The sequence below is a fragment of the Pelophylax lessonae genome, assembly GCF_965119305.1.
Source record: "Pelophylax lessonae genome assembly, chromosome: 4".
NCBI classification, from domain to species: domain Eukaryota; kingdom Metazoa; phylum Chordata; class Amphibia; order Anura; family Ranidae; genus Pelophylax; species Pelophylax lessonae.
In genome coordinates, this window is record NC_138771.1 from 577,660,850 (window position 1) to 577,682,777 (window position 21,928).

Here is a 21,928-nt window from a genome sequence, read left to right on the forward strand (position 1 = left end):
AGAAATAGTCCACCTCCATTGTTAATCCACCAAATTTAATAAAAGTGCATCTAAAGATGAGATATCCACCGTCAGTGTTAATCCACTAACAGTATATAATCTGCTTACCAGAAACTGGTATAGAGTGCGCCTGTAAATTCCACAGGAGAATCACATCAACTTCGCATGGACCCAAGGGACAACCTGATATCCCCACGATGTTAGCCCCAGATCAGCTCAAATCGTTAACACGATCACCATACATTATCCACCATCATGCAATAAAAGATAAGAGCTCAAGAGAACGATGCTTTCACTTCTCAGAACCGACAGCAGCCAGCGTTCAAGATGGCGGCGCCAGAGAGCAATCCTCTCTGGCGCCGCCAGAGATGGAGGGGCGGGGGGTCAATCGCAATAGAACAGCAGGGGAGATCACTGTACTAACATTGGGTTGTTAGTACAGCGGCTCCGACCTAAGCTGTCAGGTTTTTTTTGTTAAGCCGGGTTCAACGAAAAAAAAAAAAATAGCAGTGTGTACTAGGCTTTACTTCTGTGCACCACTCTGTTTCCCCTGTGAATTCCAGCCAGCCTTGTTACCAGCACATTTGCATTCCCAGGCTGTGTGTCTTGTCCGGGTCTTTGAGTAGTTCCTTGCATCCCTGCTATTTATCTTGTGTTACCTGCTGCCTTGTGAGTCCTGTGTGCCAGAGCTGCAAGGAAGTTTCATCGGTGCAGTAGTGGTCTGCTCAAATGCGTGGGAGGACTGCAACCTGGGTATCACCACAGTGTAACATCTCCACCTCTAGGAGTTCTGGTGAAGACCAAGTGCTACCTTGGGTTCTGTGCCCCTACCCTTTTCAGAGCTCTCAGGATTTACCACCACCTACCCCACTGCCTCAACTAGTTCTGCTCAGCCATTACACCCCTAGTGAGACTAGTGGGTCCCTGGTGGGACTGGATTCACAAGTGGGGACAAGCAGAAGAACCAATGAAGGATAGCTTACAGCAGGTTTAATCACCTCAGGGGCTTTTAAATGCCCATTTTACCCTTAAAAATCACCGAACACCTTAATTTCGCCTTGCCCTGTGATGCCAATGCATTTTAACAAAATTACAAAATTTCACAGAAATCTTACGAATGTCACTGAAATTGTAGGGAAAAAACTTTTCAGTCTGGTTCATCCCAATTTTCTTTGTAAGCCAATGTGGGAGATATGGTCCTATATAAACCAGGAATAGTGCTAATTATAATAACAATAATAGGTAATATATTTACTATAGAACAGAGTGTGTCTTTGTATCTGCCTTAGTTTCCTGAGTGACAATGCTCTTTCCTTTCCCTATCTCTTCCTGATGGCTTCATCAGTGACATAAATGTGACCAACAACTTGAATATCATAGGCTGCAGGCATTACACATGTCATGTAAATACATATTTCATCAAATGTTCTGGATGTGGATGTAACTCCATTAAACAGGGAGAAGTGCTCCTACTGGCTGTCTAGCACTGGAAGATGTACGGTAATGTGGATATTGTTCCCCCAACTCGTTTTGATGAGAATGAGCTTAAGAGATGTCCATCAGGTATTTATGAAGACTGCCTAAATATTTACATATTGGGTGAATATTGCCATTACATATACAGAGGGGGCATTTCAAATCAGCTGTTTGGATGTGTATTTTTCATGCTAATATGTAATTTCACTTTTGGGTATGATTTGTGACCAAAAGGACAGTTGTCGAGTATTTATTTGGCTAAATAGTGACTGTCCACCTCTTTTCTGTCTTTCTTGGCTTGAACAGAAAAAAAGGTCCCAGGAGCTGCTTGAAATAAAAGGAACTTATACAGTGGTTCTCAGCCCTAAGGCATTGAGACCCCCTGTATAAGTGCCATTTATTTCAACAAAACCTTGTGTTAAAGAACATTCAGCAGCTCAGGCAAGGTTGGGGTTCACAGAGAGCAGTGCTATGTAAGTGAGATAAGATTTTCCTAAAGGCAACAGAGTTTTATTGACTTTAAAGTGGTAAGGTTTTACAAAACAAAGCCTATTGGGCATTCCCAGGCTTAAAAAAAAAATACAATTTAAGACCACCAAATTCAAAAAAACTCCCCCAAAAAACAAAAACAAAATTGGTTTGTATACCTATGCCCTACAACCTATAAATGTATTCAACTGAAGGCTTGATAAGTAACATGCTGGTCGAAACAGTCCCACAGTGCCCCGAGAGTTGTTCCTGATAGATGTCCCTCTAGGCTTATTAATGGTTTGTTTGGGAAAGCCCCCTAAATCCTGAAAGCCAATAAGTGATTCAATCTACTGGGAATGATTAAAAAATGAAATATATGTTTTCAGTGAACCCTACCTTTTCAGAAACATGTTTACATATTTGGTTTCTATTCATTATGGATGAGTGGAATGATTTATGCAAAATTAATTTTGCTGTGAAATTTCCAATTTCAAAGTCAGCAAGATAATTTAAAGCTCTCAGTTTCGCTCACTGAACTACTGAGGCAAAATTGGTTTAAAAAATTATTTTGTTTTTTCTCTTTACTTAGGGTTTTTTGTTTTTGGAGTTTGTGTTTAGGGCAGTTAAGTTCATGTAAAGCATTTCTAAACGCAAAAACAAAAATTTTTTATATATTGCAACTTAGCAGTCGAGATGTAGTGGGCTGCTTTTGATTTTTCTAGACTTTTGCCCTTTATTTTCACCAGGTAATCCTGTGAACAAACATCCTATCTCCATTACATGATGAATTAAGGGGACTAGTACCATACAATTAGTAGTAAAAAACCAAGATAGGGTATTTGTGTTTAGTTTGCTCCCAGGAAGTGGCAAGGACACTGCGTTTCTACACGATCAATCAGTAGTTTTCTGTACGTATGTTCTTAAGCTGGCCATACATGGATCGAAAGTCTGCTTCCCCAATTTTCACCAACATTTCAGGGACAATAAAACTCTCCATTCCCTTCATCCCTAAAAGACTGTTAATATGCATAGCCTTTCTGTATAACCTAACTCCAGTAATATTTACAAGATAAAGCTAGCTTCAATGGCTATGCAGGTAGGAAGGTTATGGAGAAGAAATAAAATGCTTCCCAATCATAGCTTTTGGGGAGGCACGGTATGCCTCAATTACTTTTGTCCTCAGAGTTCCCAATTAGGTGTCTAGTGTAAAGCTGACCATTCATGGATCGAAATTTGGCCATTTCATCAGGAACCGGCCAAATGAAGAAGATACAGTGAATGAAGATACAGTAAGATACAGTAAGTCGTTCTACCAACTAACTTCTGTTTAACCGCCATGTTTGATAAAAGCCGCACGATCAGCGCCACAGACAATAGGCTACATCTCTGATATGTGGGGGTACTTCCCTGCTGTCAAAATATGCAGTCAAAATACAATAGTGCAGTGGGGGGGATTCCCCAATCCACCTCAAATGTGTGGTTGGGGGAATCGGGTCAGATTTTTTTTGTACAAACAAGTGGGTTAAAGGGGAAAAAAAAACCTTGTATGCTAGCTTTAGTTCCACTTTCTAGGTACTGGTGCTGCCTGCTGAAACAATAGCTTCATTTTACCAAAGAAGCGAAGAGAAACTTTAAAACAAAAAGGTCACAGTTGCCATTAATTACATCACGTTCATCCTGCTTCTCTCTTCAGAGCACAGCAACATCTACCTACAGGAGGAAAGCTTATATGAGCCAATACGCAGCACAGAAAAAACAGATCCAGGCCATCTGTGGAGATTATCTTCTACAGGGAGCAGCGTTGAAGAAACTGGACTTCAGTGGGGCCATGCTCCACCTAGACAAGGTAACATTTTCTAACTGAATGACATTTAGCTTCCTAAAGCACTGTGTAATATAAAAAAAAAAAATGGCATTTTAAAGTATAATTCTTGTTTTCACTTTTTGTTATCCTTTGTTGCCCCTCCAGTGATGGTTGCATGGCATATCTCAGGGCGGGTTTCCTGATGTAGACATAGTGGAAATGCCTGCATACTCTATGTTGAGACAATTACTTATAATCTCTTACGGAAACCTCTGTGAGAGGCTGGCAATTCAGCAACAGCACAACTGAAAAACAGGAACCGAATGTTGCTACTTTATTAGTGGAAGTACCCGAGCATGAACCTTCACTCACTGCAGGATCACGGGGTATTTTTTTTTTTTTAAATGTACCTGTGCTCAGACTATGGCCATCAAACTATTCATAACTTCCAAACAAGCTGTAAAAGAGCTTTAAAACAAGCCATTCACAACCTCTCTAGCTGCTTTTAATGTGAATGTATTATTAAAATTATCAATCACAACAAAGACTCCAGTTTCTAACAGTTTATGCTAGGTTCACATTTGTGCAATGTGGCAGCGCAAATGCGTTGCAATGCATCACTGTACATTAAGGTGGGGCAGCTAATTTATTTGGAAAAACCGCGCTCAACCAATCAAACACACTTAAAGAGGAAGTAAACCCTCCTCTGCAACTTGTACCTATAGGTAAGCCTATGATAAGGCTTACCTATAGGTACTGTAAATATCTCCTAAACATGCACCGTTTAGGAGATATTTACCTTACACGCAGCCAGTGACGTCACTGGCGCATGCGCTCTGAAGGAACGGCCGCTGGTGCCGCTCCTTCAGAGCTCCGCGCCGTGACCGTTGGCTCCCGCGCGCGTGCGCGGGAGTGACGTCACCGCGGCTCCAGCCAATCAGATGGCCGGATGCCGCAATCCTGGAAGACGGGCGACTGAACATGTCGCCCATCATAGAGGTAAGCGGGCGGCACGGTGGGGGCTCGTTCTAAGGTCAGTATTTCATACTAGCTCATTATGTGTTTCTCTTTCAGGGTGAAAAAAAATAAAAAATATTTCGGTTTACAGCCTCTTTAATATATGTGCAAAAAAGAAATGAATGGATGATATCAGATATGAACCATAATACAAATGCAATAGGCAATATGCAAAAAATACAGAAATAAATGATATCAGATAAAAACCATAGGGCAATAAATCAATGCAATGGGGGAAAACGTATATAGGGATAGTGTGATTAGTCTCTTGATTCCAAGATGTTCTTAATCGCACAGTTCTTAATGTGTATCCACACATCCACCAGATCAAGACCACCCAGTGTGCACAAACTGCTTACCGAAATGAACAGACCCCTTAATTACAGGAGATCAGTTATAGCTGTAGCTCACAAGTTGTTGGTACAGAGTAATAGCAGGCAAACCGATATGTATATTCTCCAGTGAACACCTCCAAACAACTCCATCCGTCTTTTTAAATCCTTATGCCCAGAAGACTATCCTCTCGAATTGCATGGTTAACGAAGATGGAAAAGACAATGAAGGCTCTCATGGTGAAGTCTAACAGGTGTTTATTGAGATAAAAGAATGCACTTACATATAAGTTGCTTGCAAACGACAGAGAGAAATAAAAGCCGCGGTTTCCAGGTGAAGAACGTGCTTCCACGTTCCAACTGCGTTCCACCCGGTGCGGGAAGTGGCGTAGTTGCGTGATTATGATCCAACGTCCCGACGCGTTTCGTCATCGCGTAGCCAACGTCATCAGGGTCATTCCCGTGGTTTTTATATATCACTATATACGTTTTTCCACATTTACGTTTATCACGTTTACGTTGCAGCTCCCAATAGGAATTATTTCCATACACATTGTAAATATTTCTATTATTCACCCATTTATTCATTTCACACACAATTAATTAATTTTCCTTTGAGCGGGTGTTTTTGGAGCTTAGCACCATTTTCATTTTTTCAGCTAATTTATTTGAATGGGTTGCCTACTGCTTCCAAATTGCAGTAAAGAAGTGCATGGCCCCTTTTTTTTAAAAACTGGTCCACTCCAAAATACACAGTACTTTGTTACCGTGCATTTTGTTGCCTGATTTCTTGCACACTTCAACAAGATACATTGGAGTGCCGTTACCAATTAACGTCACCACCACAAGCCTGCAAAAGGGATACATGTTTTTATGTGCACTGCGGGAACAGTTGTGATTTTTCATGCATTCCTGCATTGCAAAAATGTGAACCTAGCCTAAAGCCTGCCATAGAGGGATCGAAATTTGGCCAGTTCAGCTGTAACTGGCCGAATTTTCATCCATCTATGGGCAGGCTGGTTGTACTGAAGTCAGTCTTTTAATCAACTTCAGTACAGCCAGCCTGTTGGGTTTTTTCACAGGCAGCAGCAGTAATCATTAATGTACAAATACTGTACTGGCGACCCTAGCATAAGGAACAAACTTTTCAAAGAAAGGGACACAATAAGACACGTGGCCACTCACTAAAACTAGAGGAAAGGCGGTTTAATCTTAAAATACGCAGGGGGTACTTCACTGTAAGAGCAGTAAGGATGTGGAATTTTCTTCCGCAAACAGTCATATCAGCAGGGAGCATCAATAGTAAGAGCAGTAAGGATGTGGAATTTTCTTCCGCAAACAGTCGAATCAGCAGGGAGCATTGACAGTTTCAAAAAACTATTAGATGGGCACCTTAAAGACCACCACATAAAGGGGTATACAATGTACGGTTAACAACAAACACACGCACACATCATAGGTTGAACTGGATGGACTGATGTCTTTTTTCAACCTCACAAACTATGTAACTATGTATGTAATGATATTTTGGCCAATGCATATTGGTATCGGCCGATATTGGCCAATATTTTTGTACATTTAAAAAAAAATGTTTTTCTTTTTTTGACAGGTACTTTGCAGAGGGATCTGGGGGTCTAAAAGACCCCAAACCCCTCCTCTGCACTTAAAAGCATTCAAAGCGCCAAGTTTTGGCTGTTTTGAATGCTGTAATTTTTTTAAAATCTGGCGCCAGTCATGAGTGACATCACTTCCGGGTTTTTACATAGAGACCCGATCAGGATGTTTGCCCGAGTCTCCCCGTGGGGCGGGAGACCTGGGCGAGCCGCAGAAGGCAGCAGAAAGGGGGGGGGTTGTAACGTCTCCTCCCGCTTCTTGTAATGACAGCTGAGCGGCAGTACCAGGGTGATGCCTCTAGCTGTAGGCATCACTCCGGTACAAGCACTTTCTGAAATATCGGCAATATCGGTCACCTTGGTGACTGATTCCGATATATTGGGAAAAGTGCATATTGGCCCTTGATATATCGGCTTTGACGATAATACCACCACAAATGTCTCTTGCAAAAATGAGATAACCTTAATTTGGGTATAGTGTTGCATGACCGCGTAATTGTGCTAATGAAAAAAAAAAAACAGAAAAGAAGGGGTTTTACAGGCTGGTACTGAGGTAGTTAAACACTATTTAAGCCACTTTACTAGAGGTCAAACATAACAATCCAATACTGTACACACTATGCTAGCCTTGGTTCATAGGTGCATCATGCCTCTAAATTTGAACCTCTTGACAACCACATAGCGAATATTTTGTGGCGGCAGGGATGCTGGACCTTAATACTGACATAAGCTCCTAGTACAGTGACCGAGCTGTTGCAGACGGCTTCAAACCTTTGGCGCGGGCATGTTCCACATGATCAGGAAGACCATCCCATCTCCCAGTGTTAAGACCCAGTTAACATATACTGTGGCAGGGTGGCCATTTCTGATTCCAGGTCTGGGGCGGGCATGTGCGCCGCTGGCCAGTCAGCGGGTCCGGCAGACTTGATGTCAGCCCGCACTCAGCAATCGTTCCAGAATGGCAGTCTTCCCATATAAACAAGGCAGATCGCCGCTCTGTGAGAGGGAAAGATGGAGAACTTTTGTTTCTGCTTAGCAGGAACACGGATCTCTGTCTTCCCACAGTCAAAGCCCCCCCCCACACACACAGTTAGCAAGCACTCCCACGGAACACATTTAACCCTTTGATCTCTTCTGATGTTAACCCCTTCCCTGCCAGTGTCATTAGTACAGTGACAGTGAATTTTTTTAGCACTGATCACTGTATTGGTGTCACTGGTCCCCAAAAAGTGTCACTTTGCCAGCGCAATGTCGCAGTCCCACGAGAAATCGTTGATCGCCGCCATTAATAGTAAAAAAATAAAAATTCCATAAATCTATCCAATAGTTTGTAGACGCTATAACTTTTGTGCAAACCAGTCAATATACCCTTATTGGGATTTTTTTTTTTTACCAAAAATATGTAGCAGAATACATATTGGCCTAAATTGATTTTTTGGTATGTAAAAGATTCCGCGCAAGTGGATGAAGCTGAAAAATTGGCTGCAGCCTACCCCAAAAATATAGTGTAAAGGCTATATTCAAGTGTTATAAAAAGGTAGGGTAAATCGGCGCTGCCAAAAATTGTAGATCAGTCAATAGACAAAGTGTGTTGCTGTTAAACGCCAAATGAATATGGGGAATTGCATTAGACCAATAAATAAGTAAAAAACACACAGTAATATAAATAGCAATTATATAAATAGATTTGTAAGTGGTATGGTACAGATCAAAGTGACTAGTACTAATTAAATATACATAAAAATTGGAATGAAAAAATAAGTGAAATTAGTGCTACCATATAAATAGTTAATAAGTCTAAAAAATTCCCAAGTGAATAAAAAGTATATTCAATTAAATAGAGGTGTATGAAGTGACTCTCAAAAATTGTGATAACGTGATCTAAAAAACAGATATTCTATATCAATAAATTAGGTGATTTATAGTGAGTCAAAAATTATATATGTATATAACTAAATCAATATGAGTGATCCAGTAAGAAAGTCCATATGAAACAATTAATTTCCAAAAAAGTCCATAAGTGAGGTTATTATAAAAAATAAAAAAATAAAATAAAATATATAGGTGAAAAAATTATTCTTAAAGAAAAAGAGTGGGTCCCAGAAGTGGCTCCAAAAACGTGGGTGCTGGGTGAGGAAATCGGTGCTCCCCTCTCAATAATTACCGCACTCACCAGAGGGCGGCACCCCTACAGGGGTAACCAGCACGTAGAACCTTAGAGGGAATCGCTCAGCCAAAACAGGTTTCAATCTCCACTCCTTTTGGGGTTACTTCTAATTCCACTTTCCCATAGGTATGATTACAAGCGATGTCTCCTCATATAGGCAAACCCTCCATAGGTGGTATACACAGATGTCCGATGGTATAAGGAAAAAACTCTATATAGTGATGTACCGTTTAACACTATCGAGTTTATTAACATAAAATAAAAGTACTCACATTTACAACAAATGCACAGTGACCTTAGGTGAGTAGGGACCGCAAACCCCTCATTTAGCGGTGTTTCTGGGACGCCGTGCGCCTCAACGTCCGGATATGCGTCTCACAGGTTCACTAGGGCGGGACTGACGTACCTACGCTCTACGCGTTTCGTCATCAACACTGACGTCATCAGGAGCTCTATGCAAGTCGCTCCAGGTCACCCCGAGATAGTACAGGACCCTTTTTCTAAGTCGGAGCGACTTGTGTCGCTCCCATTAGAACGATTCCTGTACCGAATATTGGGAGCGCGATGGACCGCAACTTGTCAGGCTGACAAGTCGCGGTCCAAGTCGGATCAGTGTGAACCGGCACTAAGGGTGGCATTCTTGCCACCAATGTAAAGGAGGCATTGTTCCTACTGGTCACCAACGTTAGGGGCAATTTTCTCATTGATCCCTGATGTATTGGTTTTAGCAAAGGTTCTCTGAGCCTTGGAAATTATTTAACCACTTCTGGACCAGAAGGATTTGCCCCCTTAATGACCAGGCTATATTTTTTGATTCGGCACTGCGTTAATTTAACGGACAATTGGGCGGTCTGCGAAGCTGTACCTAAATAAAATTGATGTCCTTTTTTCCCACAAATAGAGCTTTCTTTTGATGGTATTTGATCACCTGTGCGTTTTTTTAAATTTTTTTGTGCTATATATAAAAAAAGCGACAATTCTAAAAAAAACAAAACAAAAAACAAAACAATATTCTTCACATTCTGCTATATAACATTCCCAAAAAAAAAAATTAAAAAATCTAAATTTTTTAACATTTTAGACCAATTTGTATTACAAATTTTTACATATTTTTGGTAAAAAAAAAAATCACAATAAATGTATTTTGATTGGTTTGTGCAAAAGTTATCGTGTCTACTAACTACGGGAAAGATCATTCCAGAGAGAAGAACGGTCAGCTGTGTTTATAAAGGCTCTCGGGGAACGATCGCGGGTGTTAGGCAGCAATCGGAGCCGCCTGCCCCGTGCATCGGGACCCTCGCCGCCGAGCGGGAGCGCGCAGTTGGCAGCGCATGCTTTCCCTCTAGCTGCAGGCGCGTGACTGACGTATACCTACGGTGGTTTGTGCAGGAGCGGCTGCCTGCCGCAGTATAACTGCGGCGGGAGGACGTTAAGCGGTTAAATGGTTCGCCTAGAGTAAAAAGAATAAGAAAGGCTGGTCTAGGCAGTTCTGCCCAGCACATATTGCATTAAGTCCATATATAAAGTGTCAGCTGGTTTCTGAGTTTTAGAGCTATTTTAGGGAACGGTGCTGGAAACAAAATTATGTGACCTTTAACTTTTTGGAAGTAAATTACGCAAGCTTTGTTTTACAGGAAGATATTTCTCATGTTAAGTGAAGAGAAGTTATTATGAGTCAAACCCAATCCTTGTTAAGAAAATGCTTAAAATATACCTAAAGGCAAACCTTCTTGTTTAGTTTTGGATAGAGGGGAGAAGGATTAGAACACCTGTCAGTTTTTATTGCTGTCTTTGCCCCCGTTAGAGAGATTCACCCTTTCTATTTGTCCTGCTTACCATTATCATTAAGAGTGAAAGTAAAAGAAAATCCCAAATTTTGGTTTGTCCCCTGAGAACACTCATGGGGACACGAGTTCTGGTTACCTGGGGATCCCTAAGGATTTCCCTTAATTTGCAGGGATTTCCTCTCACTTCCTGCTTGGCTATAGAACAGGAAGTGAAAGTAAATCTCCACAATGGAACACAGATAGCAAAAATAAACCCTCCCTTGCCTATCCAATTTGAAAAAGTTTTGCTTATAGTTCTACTTTAACCACTTGTGGACCGCCCCACTCAGATATATTGCAGCAGGACGGCCCTCCTGTGGGAAATCACGTATATACTGTATGTACGTGATTTCGTGCACAGGGTCTGGGGCACGCGTGTGCCACCAGTGACCCGCTCCCACTGTGATTGGACACAGTGGGAGCAAATCAGCGGGTCCGGCTGACACGATGTCTTCCGGCACCTGCCAATCATTCACAGGAGAGGCACAATGGCGGTCTTCCTATGTAAACAAGGCAGACTGCTGTTCTGTCAGAGAGGAAGATGGAGACCTTGTGTTTCTATCTTTGTGTTTCTAAGCAGAAACACAGATCTCTGTCTTCCCCAAGCTAGGCCCGCCCCCACACAGTTAGAAAGCACTCCCAGGGAACACACTTAACTCTTTGATCGGTCCCAATGTTAACCCCTTCCCTGCCGGTGTCATTAGTACAGTGACCGTGCATTTTTTTTTTAGCACTGATTACTGTATTAGTGTCACTGGTCTCCAAAAAGTGTTACGTAGTGCTAGATTTGTCTGCTGCAATATTGCAGTCCTGCTAAAAATTGCTGATCACTGCTATTACTAGTAAAAAAAAAAAAAAAAATTCCATAAAAATATCCTATAGTTTTTAGAAGTTACACGTTTTGCGCAAACCAATCAATATGCGCTTATTGTTTTTGTTTTTTTTTACCAAAAATATGTAGCAGAACACATATTGGCCTAAATTGATGAATAAATTTGATTTTTTACATTTTTTTGGATATGTTTTAAAGCAGAAAGTCAATTTTTTTTTTTATTGTCTGCCTTTTTATGTTTATAGCACAAAAAAAAAAAACGCAGAGGAAAGCAGTGCTTGCATGCTTTTTGGCAGCCTCTGTAAACTGACTGATGACAGTATACTCTTCTCTGATAGAAGGAGGGAGGGAGGAAGAGGGCGTGTCTCTCTTTTGACTCATTTACCTGTCTATTTTTAGTATAACAGCTGTAAGATCAGCTAACCAGTGTTTATAGTAGTGCACGTCTGGACACTTGCATTTAACCACTTAAGGACCAGAAGGTTTTACTTCCTTAACGACCAGACCATTTTTTTGTGATGCGCCACTGCGTTGCTTTAACTGACAATTGCACGGTCGTGCGACGCTGTACCCAAATAAAATGTCCTTTTTTTCCCACAAATAGTGCTTTCTTTTGGATGGCATTTGATTACCTCTGCGGTTTTAATTTTTTTTGTGCTATAAACATAAAAAGAGCGACAATTCTGAAAAAAAAAAAAACGAACAATATTTTTATTTTCTGCTACAAAACATTCCTAATATAAAAAAAAATTAAAAAAATCTAATTTCTTCATCAATTTAGGCCAATATGTATTCTCAGATTTGTTGTAAAAAAAATCCCAATAAGTGTATATTGATTGGTTTGCGCAAAAGTTATCGCGTCTACAAACTAGGGGAAAGATTTATGTAATTTTTATTTATTTATTTATTTATTTCTTACTACTAATGGCAGCGATTAGCGATTTTTAGCGTGACTGCGACATTGCGGCAGACAGATGGGACACCTAACTGACACTTTTGGGGGGGATCAGTGGCATTACTACAGTAATCAGTGTTAAAAATATGCACGGTTACTGTACTAATGACACTGGCAGGGAAGGGTTTAACACCAGGGGTGATCAAAGAGTTAAGTTTGTCCCTAGGGAGTGCTTTCTAACTGTGTGGGGGGATGGACTCACTGGATGAATACAGAGACCTGTCTGCCTAATTAGGAGGAACACAGGATCCCTGTGTTCATCACTGACAGAACAGTGGTCTGTCTTGTTTACATGGGCAGGCCGCTGTTCTGTCTCCACGGGGAGCAATTGCAGGACTCAGTGATTTGCTCCCCCTCTGGCCAATTGGCATGTGTGCGTGCCCCCACTATGTTACACGAATCATCGTAAGGGTACGTGCCTTGGCGCAATAGAGCAGACCTGCCGCAGTAAAACTACAGTGGCTGGTTGGCAAGTGGTTAATAAAAAACACTGCAAAATAAAGAAAAAAATTAAAAGATTTGTGCATGTTTTTTGACATGCCGTTGCATGTTAAAGTAGATCTTCCCCAATAAGGTAACCGGTTAGCATCTGGCTCCTCCCCCTCCCAACTCCTGAAAACTGAATTAAAACATGTTATAATGTATACTGTAGATGTGAATGAGGCTTAGGAGTACAAAGAATCTGCGTATAGCTTGCCTCCTTCAAGTGGAAAATATATATACGTATATATATTGAAATTCTTTCTTTCCAAAAAAATCTATAAGGTTTAAAATATATGTTGTCTGAGATGTAAAAATCGGTCATCAACTGTCCATGATATGTTTTCCTCTGCTACAGGTTGTTATCAGAGGAGCAAATTCCTGTTTGTTTTGTGCTTTGGTGGTCTAATGCTCATCTTGACTGTGTGTGTCCTCGGGATCATTCTACCAAAATGTAAGTAGACCTCCGCTAATGTGACACAGATCATCTGTGGGTCCTAAGATACAATCCTTATCAGACAATCTATAACTGATGTGTTGTTTTTTTTTTTCTATTTATTTGTGGGACCCCTTTGCAGTGTCAGTGTCGAGACAAGGTAATGCAGTGCCCAGGGCAAGGATGCCAAACTGCACCCCCCTTCCCTTAGGGTTAGGGTCAAGGCGACCCCCCCATCCCTGCAATAAACCATTGCGCCCAGGGCAACCTCCCCTCCTGCCCATCCCTTGTCCCGGCCTTGCCCCTTTGGCACACCTACTTACTAAAAGCGTATGGGCTAGTGCTAGCATAGCATTCTCACAATCTTCCTTATATACCATCCTAAAATAAATCAATCGATAAACCTAAAGAAAAGGGAAACCCTCTAAAGCAGAAACCTCTAATGTGCGATATCATCACATACATACAGATAAATAAAAAACAGAGTTGTGCTTAAAATACCATATACATGAAATGAAGGTGAGAATATAGATAGCAATAAAGTCCAATAGTTACAGTCCCAAATAAAGAGGAACTCAATAATACACTGATGCTTCACTATCCAGCATAGCATGTATCACCATCCACCACCAATTATCCACCGAAAAGAGCACCACCACCACCAAGGAGCAAAATCACTGCCTCTTACCAGCTGTACTGGACCTCTTGTTACAGGAGGCCAGCAACATTTTGTGGCTTATTACCCTGCCAGTAACTAAGTAGAACTACTTCACTACTGTACTTAAGTACCGAAAGGCGGTATCTGTACTTTCCTAGAGTAGAATTTTTTTCTCCTACTTCCACTTTTACTTCACTACATTTTTTCAATGATTTCAATACTTCTACTCCGATTTTTTTTTTTTTTTGTGCTGCATAGTTACTCGTTACGATTATAAAAATGACCACTGCCAGAACAGTAGATGGCAGGTTTCATGAAGCTCAAAACATGTGTATTATCAGCGTATACGAAAATAAATGCTACTGTATGCATAAATAAAAGCTGCATTTGAAATAATAAAAAACAATATGATGTTCAAACTTTTGACTTCTTTCTTTAATAACTACATAATACAGTACTTGTACTTTTACTTTCAGTACTTGAGTAGCAATTTTTTTTCAAAACTACTGGTACTTTTACTTTCAGTACTTGAGTAGCAAAATTTTTAAAAAAACTACTTGCAATACTTAAGTACAAAAAATGTTGAATACTTTAGTACTTCTACTCAAGTCACTTTTTGATCGAGCACTTCCACTTCTACTCAAGTCACTCTTTGATCGAGCACTTGTACTTTTACTCAAGTATGGGTTTCGAGTACTTTATACAACTCTGCCTGCCAGGGCCTTTTACATGACAATCCTATGGGTGTTCCGATGGTACTTATGTGGTATAAACGTCAGGGGCCAACATCCACACGTAGGAGCTCAAAGGAAAATTATACTCCACATAGTGTAAAACTGATAACAATATATTCCATAATAATGTAATACACCTACCTTAAAACACGTTATAACATGTAAAAATCTCCAGCCGGCCGGTCAGGAGATAAAAACACCCGTGCTTCTGGGTCCCGCAGGTGTTTTTATCTTCTGAACGTGATTTGATGTAAGTGCATTACATTATAATGGAATAAATTGTTATCAGTTTTACACTATGTGGAGGATCATTTTCCTTTGAGCTCCTACATATGGATGTTGGCATCTGAGGTTTATACCACATAAGTACCGTCGGAACACCCATAGGATTGCCATCTCAAAGGCCCTGGCAGGGTAATCAGCCACAAAGTGTTGCTGGCCTCATGTAACAAGAGGTCCAGTACAGCTGGTAAGAGGCAGTGATTTTGCTCCTTGGTGGTGGTGGTGCTTTTTCGGTGGATAATTGGTGGTGGATGGTGACACATGCTATGCTGGACAGTGAAGCATCAGTGTATTATTGAGTTCCTCTTTATTTGGGACTGTACCTATTGGACTTTATTACTATCTATATTCTCACCTTCATTTTATGTATATGGTATTTTAAGTGCAACTCTGTTTTTTATTTATTTTGACTAAAATTACATTTTATTTTTCGTCGCATTTTAAATTTCACTCCTGCGAATTTGATGCCGTTCAGGATAACCCCATGCTCCTCTCCTTTTAGCCCACATAATTGGATCATAATTATATGCAATAAATGAAATAATGGTGGTTATTTCAAAAATCCTTTTTACTACTGATTCAGAAGAGCTAATTGAAATTATGTTGACTGCGTTCTTTACAGGAGGATAGTAAACTAGTTTATATGAATATTAGTAAGAGAAAAAGTGCTTTTAGCTGCAGAAATATGTCGCTTTCCTGGGTGGTAGAATATTTATGACTCATATCTGTAAATTTTTTTTTTTTCCTGATTTTCTTTTAGAAATATTAAAAACATTTTCTTCTTAGATTCTTCTATGAAAACAGAAATGGAATTCTTGAAAGGGGAACAGAAAAAATTGGCATCTCTGGGTATATAATTTTTTTTTACAGAACTGCTACATGGACATAAGTATGTTTTTGACTCAAATTATTGAGTTTTAACCTTTTTATGTTACCTCCACAGGTTCTTTCCTTGTTTATAGTGAATCTCATGAAAAGTGTGCTGAAGTACGCTCCTCCAGTTCCCCACATCTATTTGAGCTTACTGCCTCTGAATGTTCCCCTGATTCTTACTCTCAGTTTTTCCGCTGGCTCCCAAGAGGAAGGCTTATGAGCACAAAGGAGGGACTATGCGTAGGTGCAGAAAAACAACGCACAAACCAGCCACTGCGACTCTATGAATGTGACAATGAAAGGGTCCTTAACTGGGTTTGTACCAATGAAACTCTGCTGGGTGTTGAGGGGGAAAGTCTTTTTTTTAACTTCGGGAATAATCGAGAAAGGATCATCATGCTTTATTGGGGTACTGGTATATGGAGCCGTTGGAAAGCACGAAGCCTTGAAGGAAAGCTACAGAATGAAGGAGCTTGTGTTCGGTGCTGTGCTTGATCATCAGACCAAACACTTTACTGAGTATTTCTTCAATAAATGGTTCCTTAAAGTAGTAGTAGTCAATAAAGTTGGTAGTCCGCTTAAACTAAAAGTTCATTCAATAACGAACTAACTCTACCGACAGCCACAGTCTAAGACTAATCTAAGACTATATCTAAACCTATAGAGCAAAAATCGCTAAACATATCTTTTCTGCAGTTGATCCGCTCTGGTCTGGTCCCATGCTGAGCAGTCAGTGGTGGCTTCTTTGTGTAGGCGTGTGCAGGAGAGGACGCCGACAACAGAAACCCCATAGTAGGTCTATGGGTGATGTGTCTTCCCAAGCATCCCCTATTGGAGACTGGACCGGATCAGCTGCAAAAAAGATATGTATATCGATTTTTGCTTTACAGGGTTAGATACAGTGCCTTGAAAAAGTATTCACACCTCTTAAAATTTTCCATATTTTGTCATGTTACAACCAAAAACTTAAGTGTATTTTATTAGGATTTTTTTGTGATAGGCCAACACAAAGTGGCACATAATTGTGAATTAGAAGAAAAATTATAAATAGTTTTCAACATTTTTTACAAATAAATATCTGAAAAGTGTTTCATGCATTTGTATTCAACCCCCCTGAGTCAATACTTTGTAGAACCATCTTGCGCTGCAATTACAGCTGCAAGTCTTTTTTGGGGATGTCTCTACCAGCTTTGCACATCTAGAGAGTGATGATTTTGCTCATTCTTCTTTGCAAAATAGCTCAAGATCTGTCAGAATGGATGGACAGGGTCTGTGAACAGCAATTTTCAAGTCTTGCCACAGATTCTTAATTGGAATTTGGTCTGGACTATGGCTGGGCCATTCTAACACATTAATATGCTTTGATTGAAACTATTACATTGTAGCTCTATGTTTAGGGTCGTTGTCCTGCTGGAAGGTGAACCTCCACCCCAGTCTCAAGTCTTTTGCAGACTCTAACAGGTTTTCTTCTAAGATTGCCCTGTATTTGGCTTCATCCATCTTCCCATCAACTCTGACCGGCTTCCCTGTCCCTGCTGAAAAAAAGCATTGCCACAACATGATGCTGCCACCACCATGTTTCGTCGTGGGGGATGGTGTTCAGGCTGATGTACAGTGTTAGTTTTCCGCCACACATAGCCTTTTGCTTTTAGGCCAAAAAGGTCAATTTTGGTGTCATCTGAACAGAGCACCTTCTTCCACATGTTTTCTGTGTCCCCTAAATGGCTTCTCGCAAACTGCAAACGGGACTTCTTATGGCTTTCTTTCAACAATGGCTTTCTTCTTGCCACTCTTCCATGAAGACCACATTTGTGGAGTGCAAGACTAATAGTTGTCCTGTGAACAGATTCTCTCAACTGAGCTATGGATCTCTGCAGCTCCTCCAGAATTACCTCTTGGCTGCTTCTCTGATTAATGCTCTCCTTGCCCCGCCTGTCAGTTTAGGTGGACCACCATGTCTTGGTAGGTTTGCAGTTGTGCCATACTCTTTCCATTTTCAGATGATGAATTTAACAGTACTCCATGGGATGTTCAAAGCTTGGGGTATTTTTTATAACCTAACCCTGCTCTATACTTCTCCGAACTTAATCCCTGACTTGTCTGATGTGTTCCTTGGATTCATGACGCTATTTGTTCACTAAGGTTCTTTAACAAACCTCTGAGGCCTTCACAGAACAGCTGTATTTATACTGAGGTTAAATTACACACAGGTGGACGCTATTTACTAATTAGGTGACTTCTGAAGGCAATTGATTCCACTAGATTTTAGTTAGGGGTATCAGAGTAAAGGGGCTGAATACAAAGGTATGCCACACTTTTCAGAAATTTTATTTTGTAGAAAAATTTGAAACCCATTTATCATTTTCCTTACACTTTGTTTTGGTCTATCACATAAAATCCCAATAAAATAAATTTTTGGTTGTAACATGATAAAATGAGGAAAATTTCAAGGGGAATGAATACTTTTTCAAGACACTGTAGATTAGTATTAGAATGTTACTGCCAGTAGATTTAGAGTTAGTTAGCTTTTGGCTGAACTTCCACTTTAAAGCACTACCACCTTTATTGACTTTGTATTTTTTTTCTACGTGCCTATACACTATATAGCTAAGGCTATGTGAGTACCACATAAATTTTTAACAGGTGCATAAACTCAAACACACAGCCATGCAAGGGTTATTTTCTTTTCTCCAACATACAAAGACATTTAAGACAATTCTATGCATTTAACCGCGTGGCAACAGTTTGTGGAAGGCCCTTTTTGTTCCAGCATGACTGTGCCTCTGTGCACAAAGCCTGGACTATAAAGACATAGTTTGATGAGTTTACTGAGGAGGAACTCAAGTATTCTGCACAGATCCCTAATCTCAACCCTACTGAGCATGTTTGGGATGGATTGGAATGTGGATTGTCTTCTCGTCCAAAGCATCAGTACCTGACCTCTCAACTGCTCCTGGCAGAAGAAGCACAAATTCCGATAGACACACTCCAAATTCTTGCAAAAACCTTTGAAGAAGAATGGAACCTGTTATAGCTGCAAAGGGAGGGAAGGGGGCAACTTTATATTAATGCTTATGGTTTGTAATGAGATGTCCAACAACTTTTGATGTTTTAATTTCCACTGTTAAAACTGTCCATTTAAAATTGAAAATTAAATTGTATCTATGGCCAACATTTTTTTGGGGTTTTAAGTAGAGCAGGAAATAGTTATAACATTATAACATTTTTCAGGTCTTCTGTTGCCTATGGCCCATAGAGAGGTATGGTTATATTTCTTGTCTAGAAGAAAACAGGAAGTGGGAAGTAATCTTTCAGAAGTGCGGGGAAATCCCTTCTTAGACAGTTGCCATTGAATCGTTAATCACCAAGAACAAGGCTATGGGAATGTTTCCAGCAGGCTTCTAGAGGGACAAAAATGGCCTACAGCAATATCAGGCACATTATTCAATAATGTTCACAGCAGCACAGTTTATTTGTATCTACTTGTACACCTTAACTGCATGGGCAGTTTTTTTGCAAAGATGAACTAGTCCTTTAACTACTTCCAGTCTGAGCTACTTCTAAAATTCCTACCTGTAAAAAAAAACATCATTTTTTTTCTAGAAAAACTACTTAAAACCCCCAAACATTCTTTACATTTTTAAGCAGAGGACATAGACAATAAAATGGTGAGTGTTGCATATTTTTATGTCACATACATGGATGCAGATAAGGGGGGGTGAACCCCCCCCCCCCCGAGCATCAGTGTACAATATATATTAAAATTATTATTATTTTTTTTTTTTTTTTTTTTTGCGCTGCACTAGGCTCTAATGCATTGTTATTTTAATGCTGCTGCCTGCTGTTACTCCACTTGACCACCTGGAGCGCCGCCCGGGCTGTAGGCTTGGCTTGGGATGAGGGAGGCTCTGGCTGACAGTGCTCTCGTCTGTCTGCTCCACCTCCGCACCTCCTCTCTAGTCCAGACTGAGACTCCAGAGATATGTCTTGACTTGTCCAGCCAGTTACAGAAGCTTCCAGGAGGACAGCAGCACTGAGAGCAGAGCGGGGGGAGCGGGCAGCACCTATCCCGCCCACTGACACATATAATCCGCTCCTCCTCTCTCCTAGCTGCCACTTCCTGCCTTTGGCTGTCGCTTGGGGAAGGAGCTGCCTGAGCCTGAGTCTGAGTGCTATTAGCTCAGCTGAGTCTGCCTGCTTGCCAGTACCACGTGGAAGGAAGGTTCATCTCAATTTTCTCTGAAGTTCTGCTGTGCTGGAGTCTGGACCTTAACCTTAACTCGAGGAGGACAGGTCACCAACAACCACCCGGTGTGTCTCTCTCTGTGTGCTGTGTTCTAGATCTGAACTTCAACCATAGATCAAGTTCAGGGCTGCTAGAACAGTTGGAGTTCAGTTTTTTTTCTGTTTTTAGAAACTCTTTCATAATATCTTTTCTTATCCTCCTCTTATTTCATGCTTGCAATGCATACCTCAGGCTCAACATTAGAGTGTAAAATAGGTGTAAGGTTGATGATCTCTTACAAAAGCCAATCCTGCCATTCTGAATAAAAGCACAGTGGGCAGGATGGATTTTTTTTTGCTTTTGTTTTATCTATTTTATGACCAAGATTGGCTCTGAAAAAAAGGAAGGCGACCTACAAATGAACAGGCTCTCTGTTAGGAACACTCCCTGAGCACACTGATGTGCTATCATGAGTCTGCCCTCTAAGGGTTAACCTAGTGCAGACTAGTTGCAGTAATTGGCAACAGGCTGCCTTTTTTAAACACCTCAGCAGCACCGTGTCTTTGCTGTCTTGTCTGCAGCTCCTCCGGTGTTCCTGAAACCTGCGTCCTGTTACCTGCTTGATACCCGTTTGACCTTTGGCTTGTTCCTGACTTCGTTGACCTGCTGCCCGTCCCGACCCCGGCTTGTTTGACCATTCTCTCGGATCTTCCTTCTCTGCTTATCAGCCTTTGGACCTTGACCGGTTTTCCCTTGCCTTGGTGGGGTGACCCTGAGGACCGCGACCTGGTATTCACACGCAGCAAAGTCCATCCTCACCACTAGAGGCTCTGGCAAAAACCGGGGGATACTAAGACTCTGCACCTCAGGCTAGCCTGTGCCACTCATCTTGGGAGTTCCCGTCCAAGCTCCGCCCTCTGACCCTCAATAGGCCTTCCTCTGCTGTCAGGCTATCACCTGAACCCTAACACTCTCTCTCACCATGTGCGTGCACATTCACATAACAGTGGGAACATTCTGAGATTTACCCTTAGCTGTATGGAGTGCTGTGCTACTACATTTGAATGCTGCCCTGAAGGTTATTAATTCCTATTCAAATGTATGCTGCTAGCCTGCTACATTGTAGTCTTGCTGATGAAGTTGTTGACCCTTTCCATGCGATGCTAGGCCTACTGGTCTTAGCTTAAAGTGGTAGTAAACCACAAAAAATCTTCTCCCTGAAAGTTAATGGCATAATGTGCTAGTATGCATCACATTATCACTTTATTTTTGCATGGCTGTTTTGTTATATATTTGAATGGATTCTGTGTTAATTATCTCACAGCAGAGCAGAGTTGCTGCTTATATCATAAATTAGTTGTGGCTTTAATAATGATGTTTTTCAAGCGCAATTTCAAATTTTGGATTATATATATATATATATATATATATATATATATGTGTGTGTGTGTGTGTGTGTGTGTGTGCAGGTGTGTGCGCGTGCGTGCCTGCCTCTTTCCCTTGTGTGCTCCTCAGGCTAAAACTGCAGTGCAGAATTTCTTCCTGTCATTGATTCATACTATAACTAGGTATCTGAGATTGTAGGAACTGCTGGCAAAGTTGGTTGATTGAGGTGCTGGGTGCTGAGTCTTCTATAATTGCTGTTGTATTAGCCTGTTAGGCCCTGACTGTTCACATGTAGCAATTTGGGATTGTGGGCAGAATATTCCTGTGATTCCGCCTGCCGCCACATCAAGATTCCAATCCA

The 21,928-nt window shown here is 40.9% G+C and overlaps 1 protein-coding gene across 1 annotated transcript; it reads left to right on the forward strand.

Moving 5' to 3' along the window:
* Nucleotides 1-1,369: 1,369 nt before the first annotated feature.
* LOC309555062 (uncharacterized protein) lies at nucleotides 1,370-16,464 on the forward strand. Its single transcript, XM_082256885.1, has 5 exons — nucleotides 1,370-1,563; nucleotides 3,641-3,793; nucleotides 13,332-13,427; nucleotides 15,870-15,932; nucleotides 16,027-16,464. Exons 1-5 carry the CDS (start codon nucleotides 1,494-1,496, stop codon nucleotides 16,449-16,451), a joined length of 807 nt encoding a protein of 268 aa, XP_082113011.1. The 5' UTR covers nucleotides 1,370-1,493; the 3' UTR covers nucleotides 16,452-16,464.
* Nucleotides 16,465-21,928: the final 5,464 nt, after the last annotated feature.

Coding starts and splice junctions, on each gene's coding strand:
- LOC309555062 (XM_082256885.1), top strand. CDS start 1,494: ATGTACGGTAATGTGGATATTGTTCCCCCAACTCGTTTTGATGAGAAT. Junction 1,564..3,640: donor GCTTAAGAGATGTCCATCAG/GTATTTATGAAG, acceptor TTCTCTCTTCAG/AGCACAGCAACATCTACCTA. Junction 15,933..16,026: donor GAAAAAATTGGCATCTCTGG/GTATATAATTTT, acceptor TTACCTCCACAG/GTTCTTTCCTTGTTTATAGT.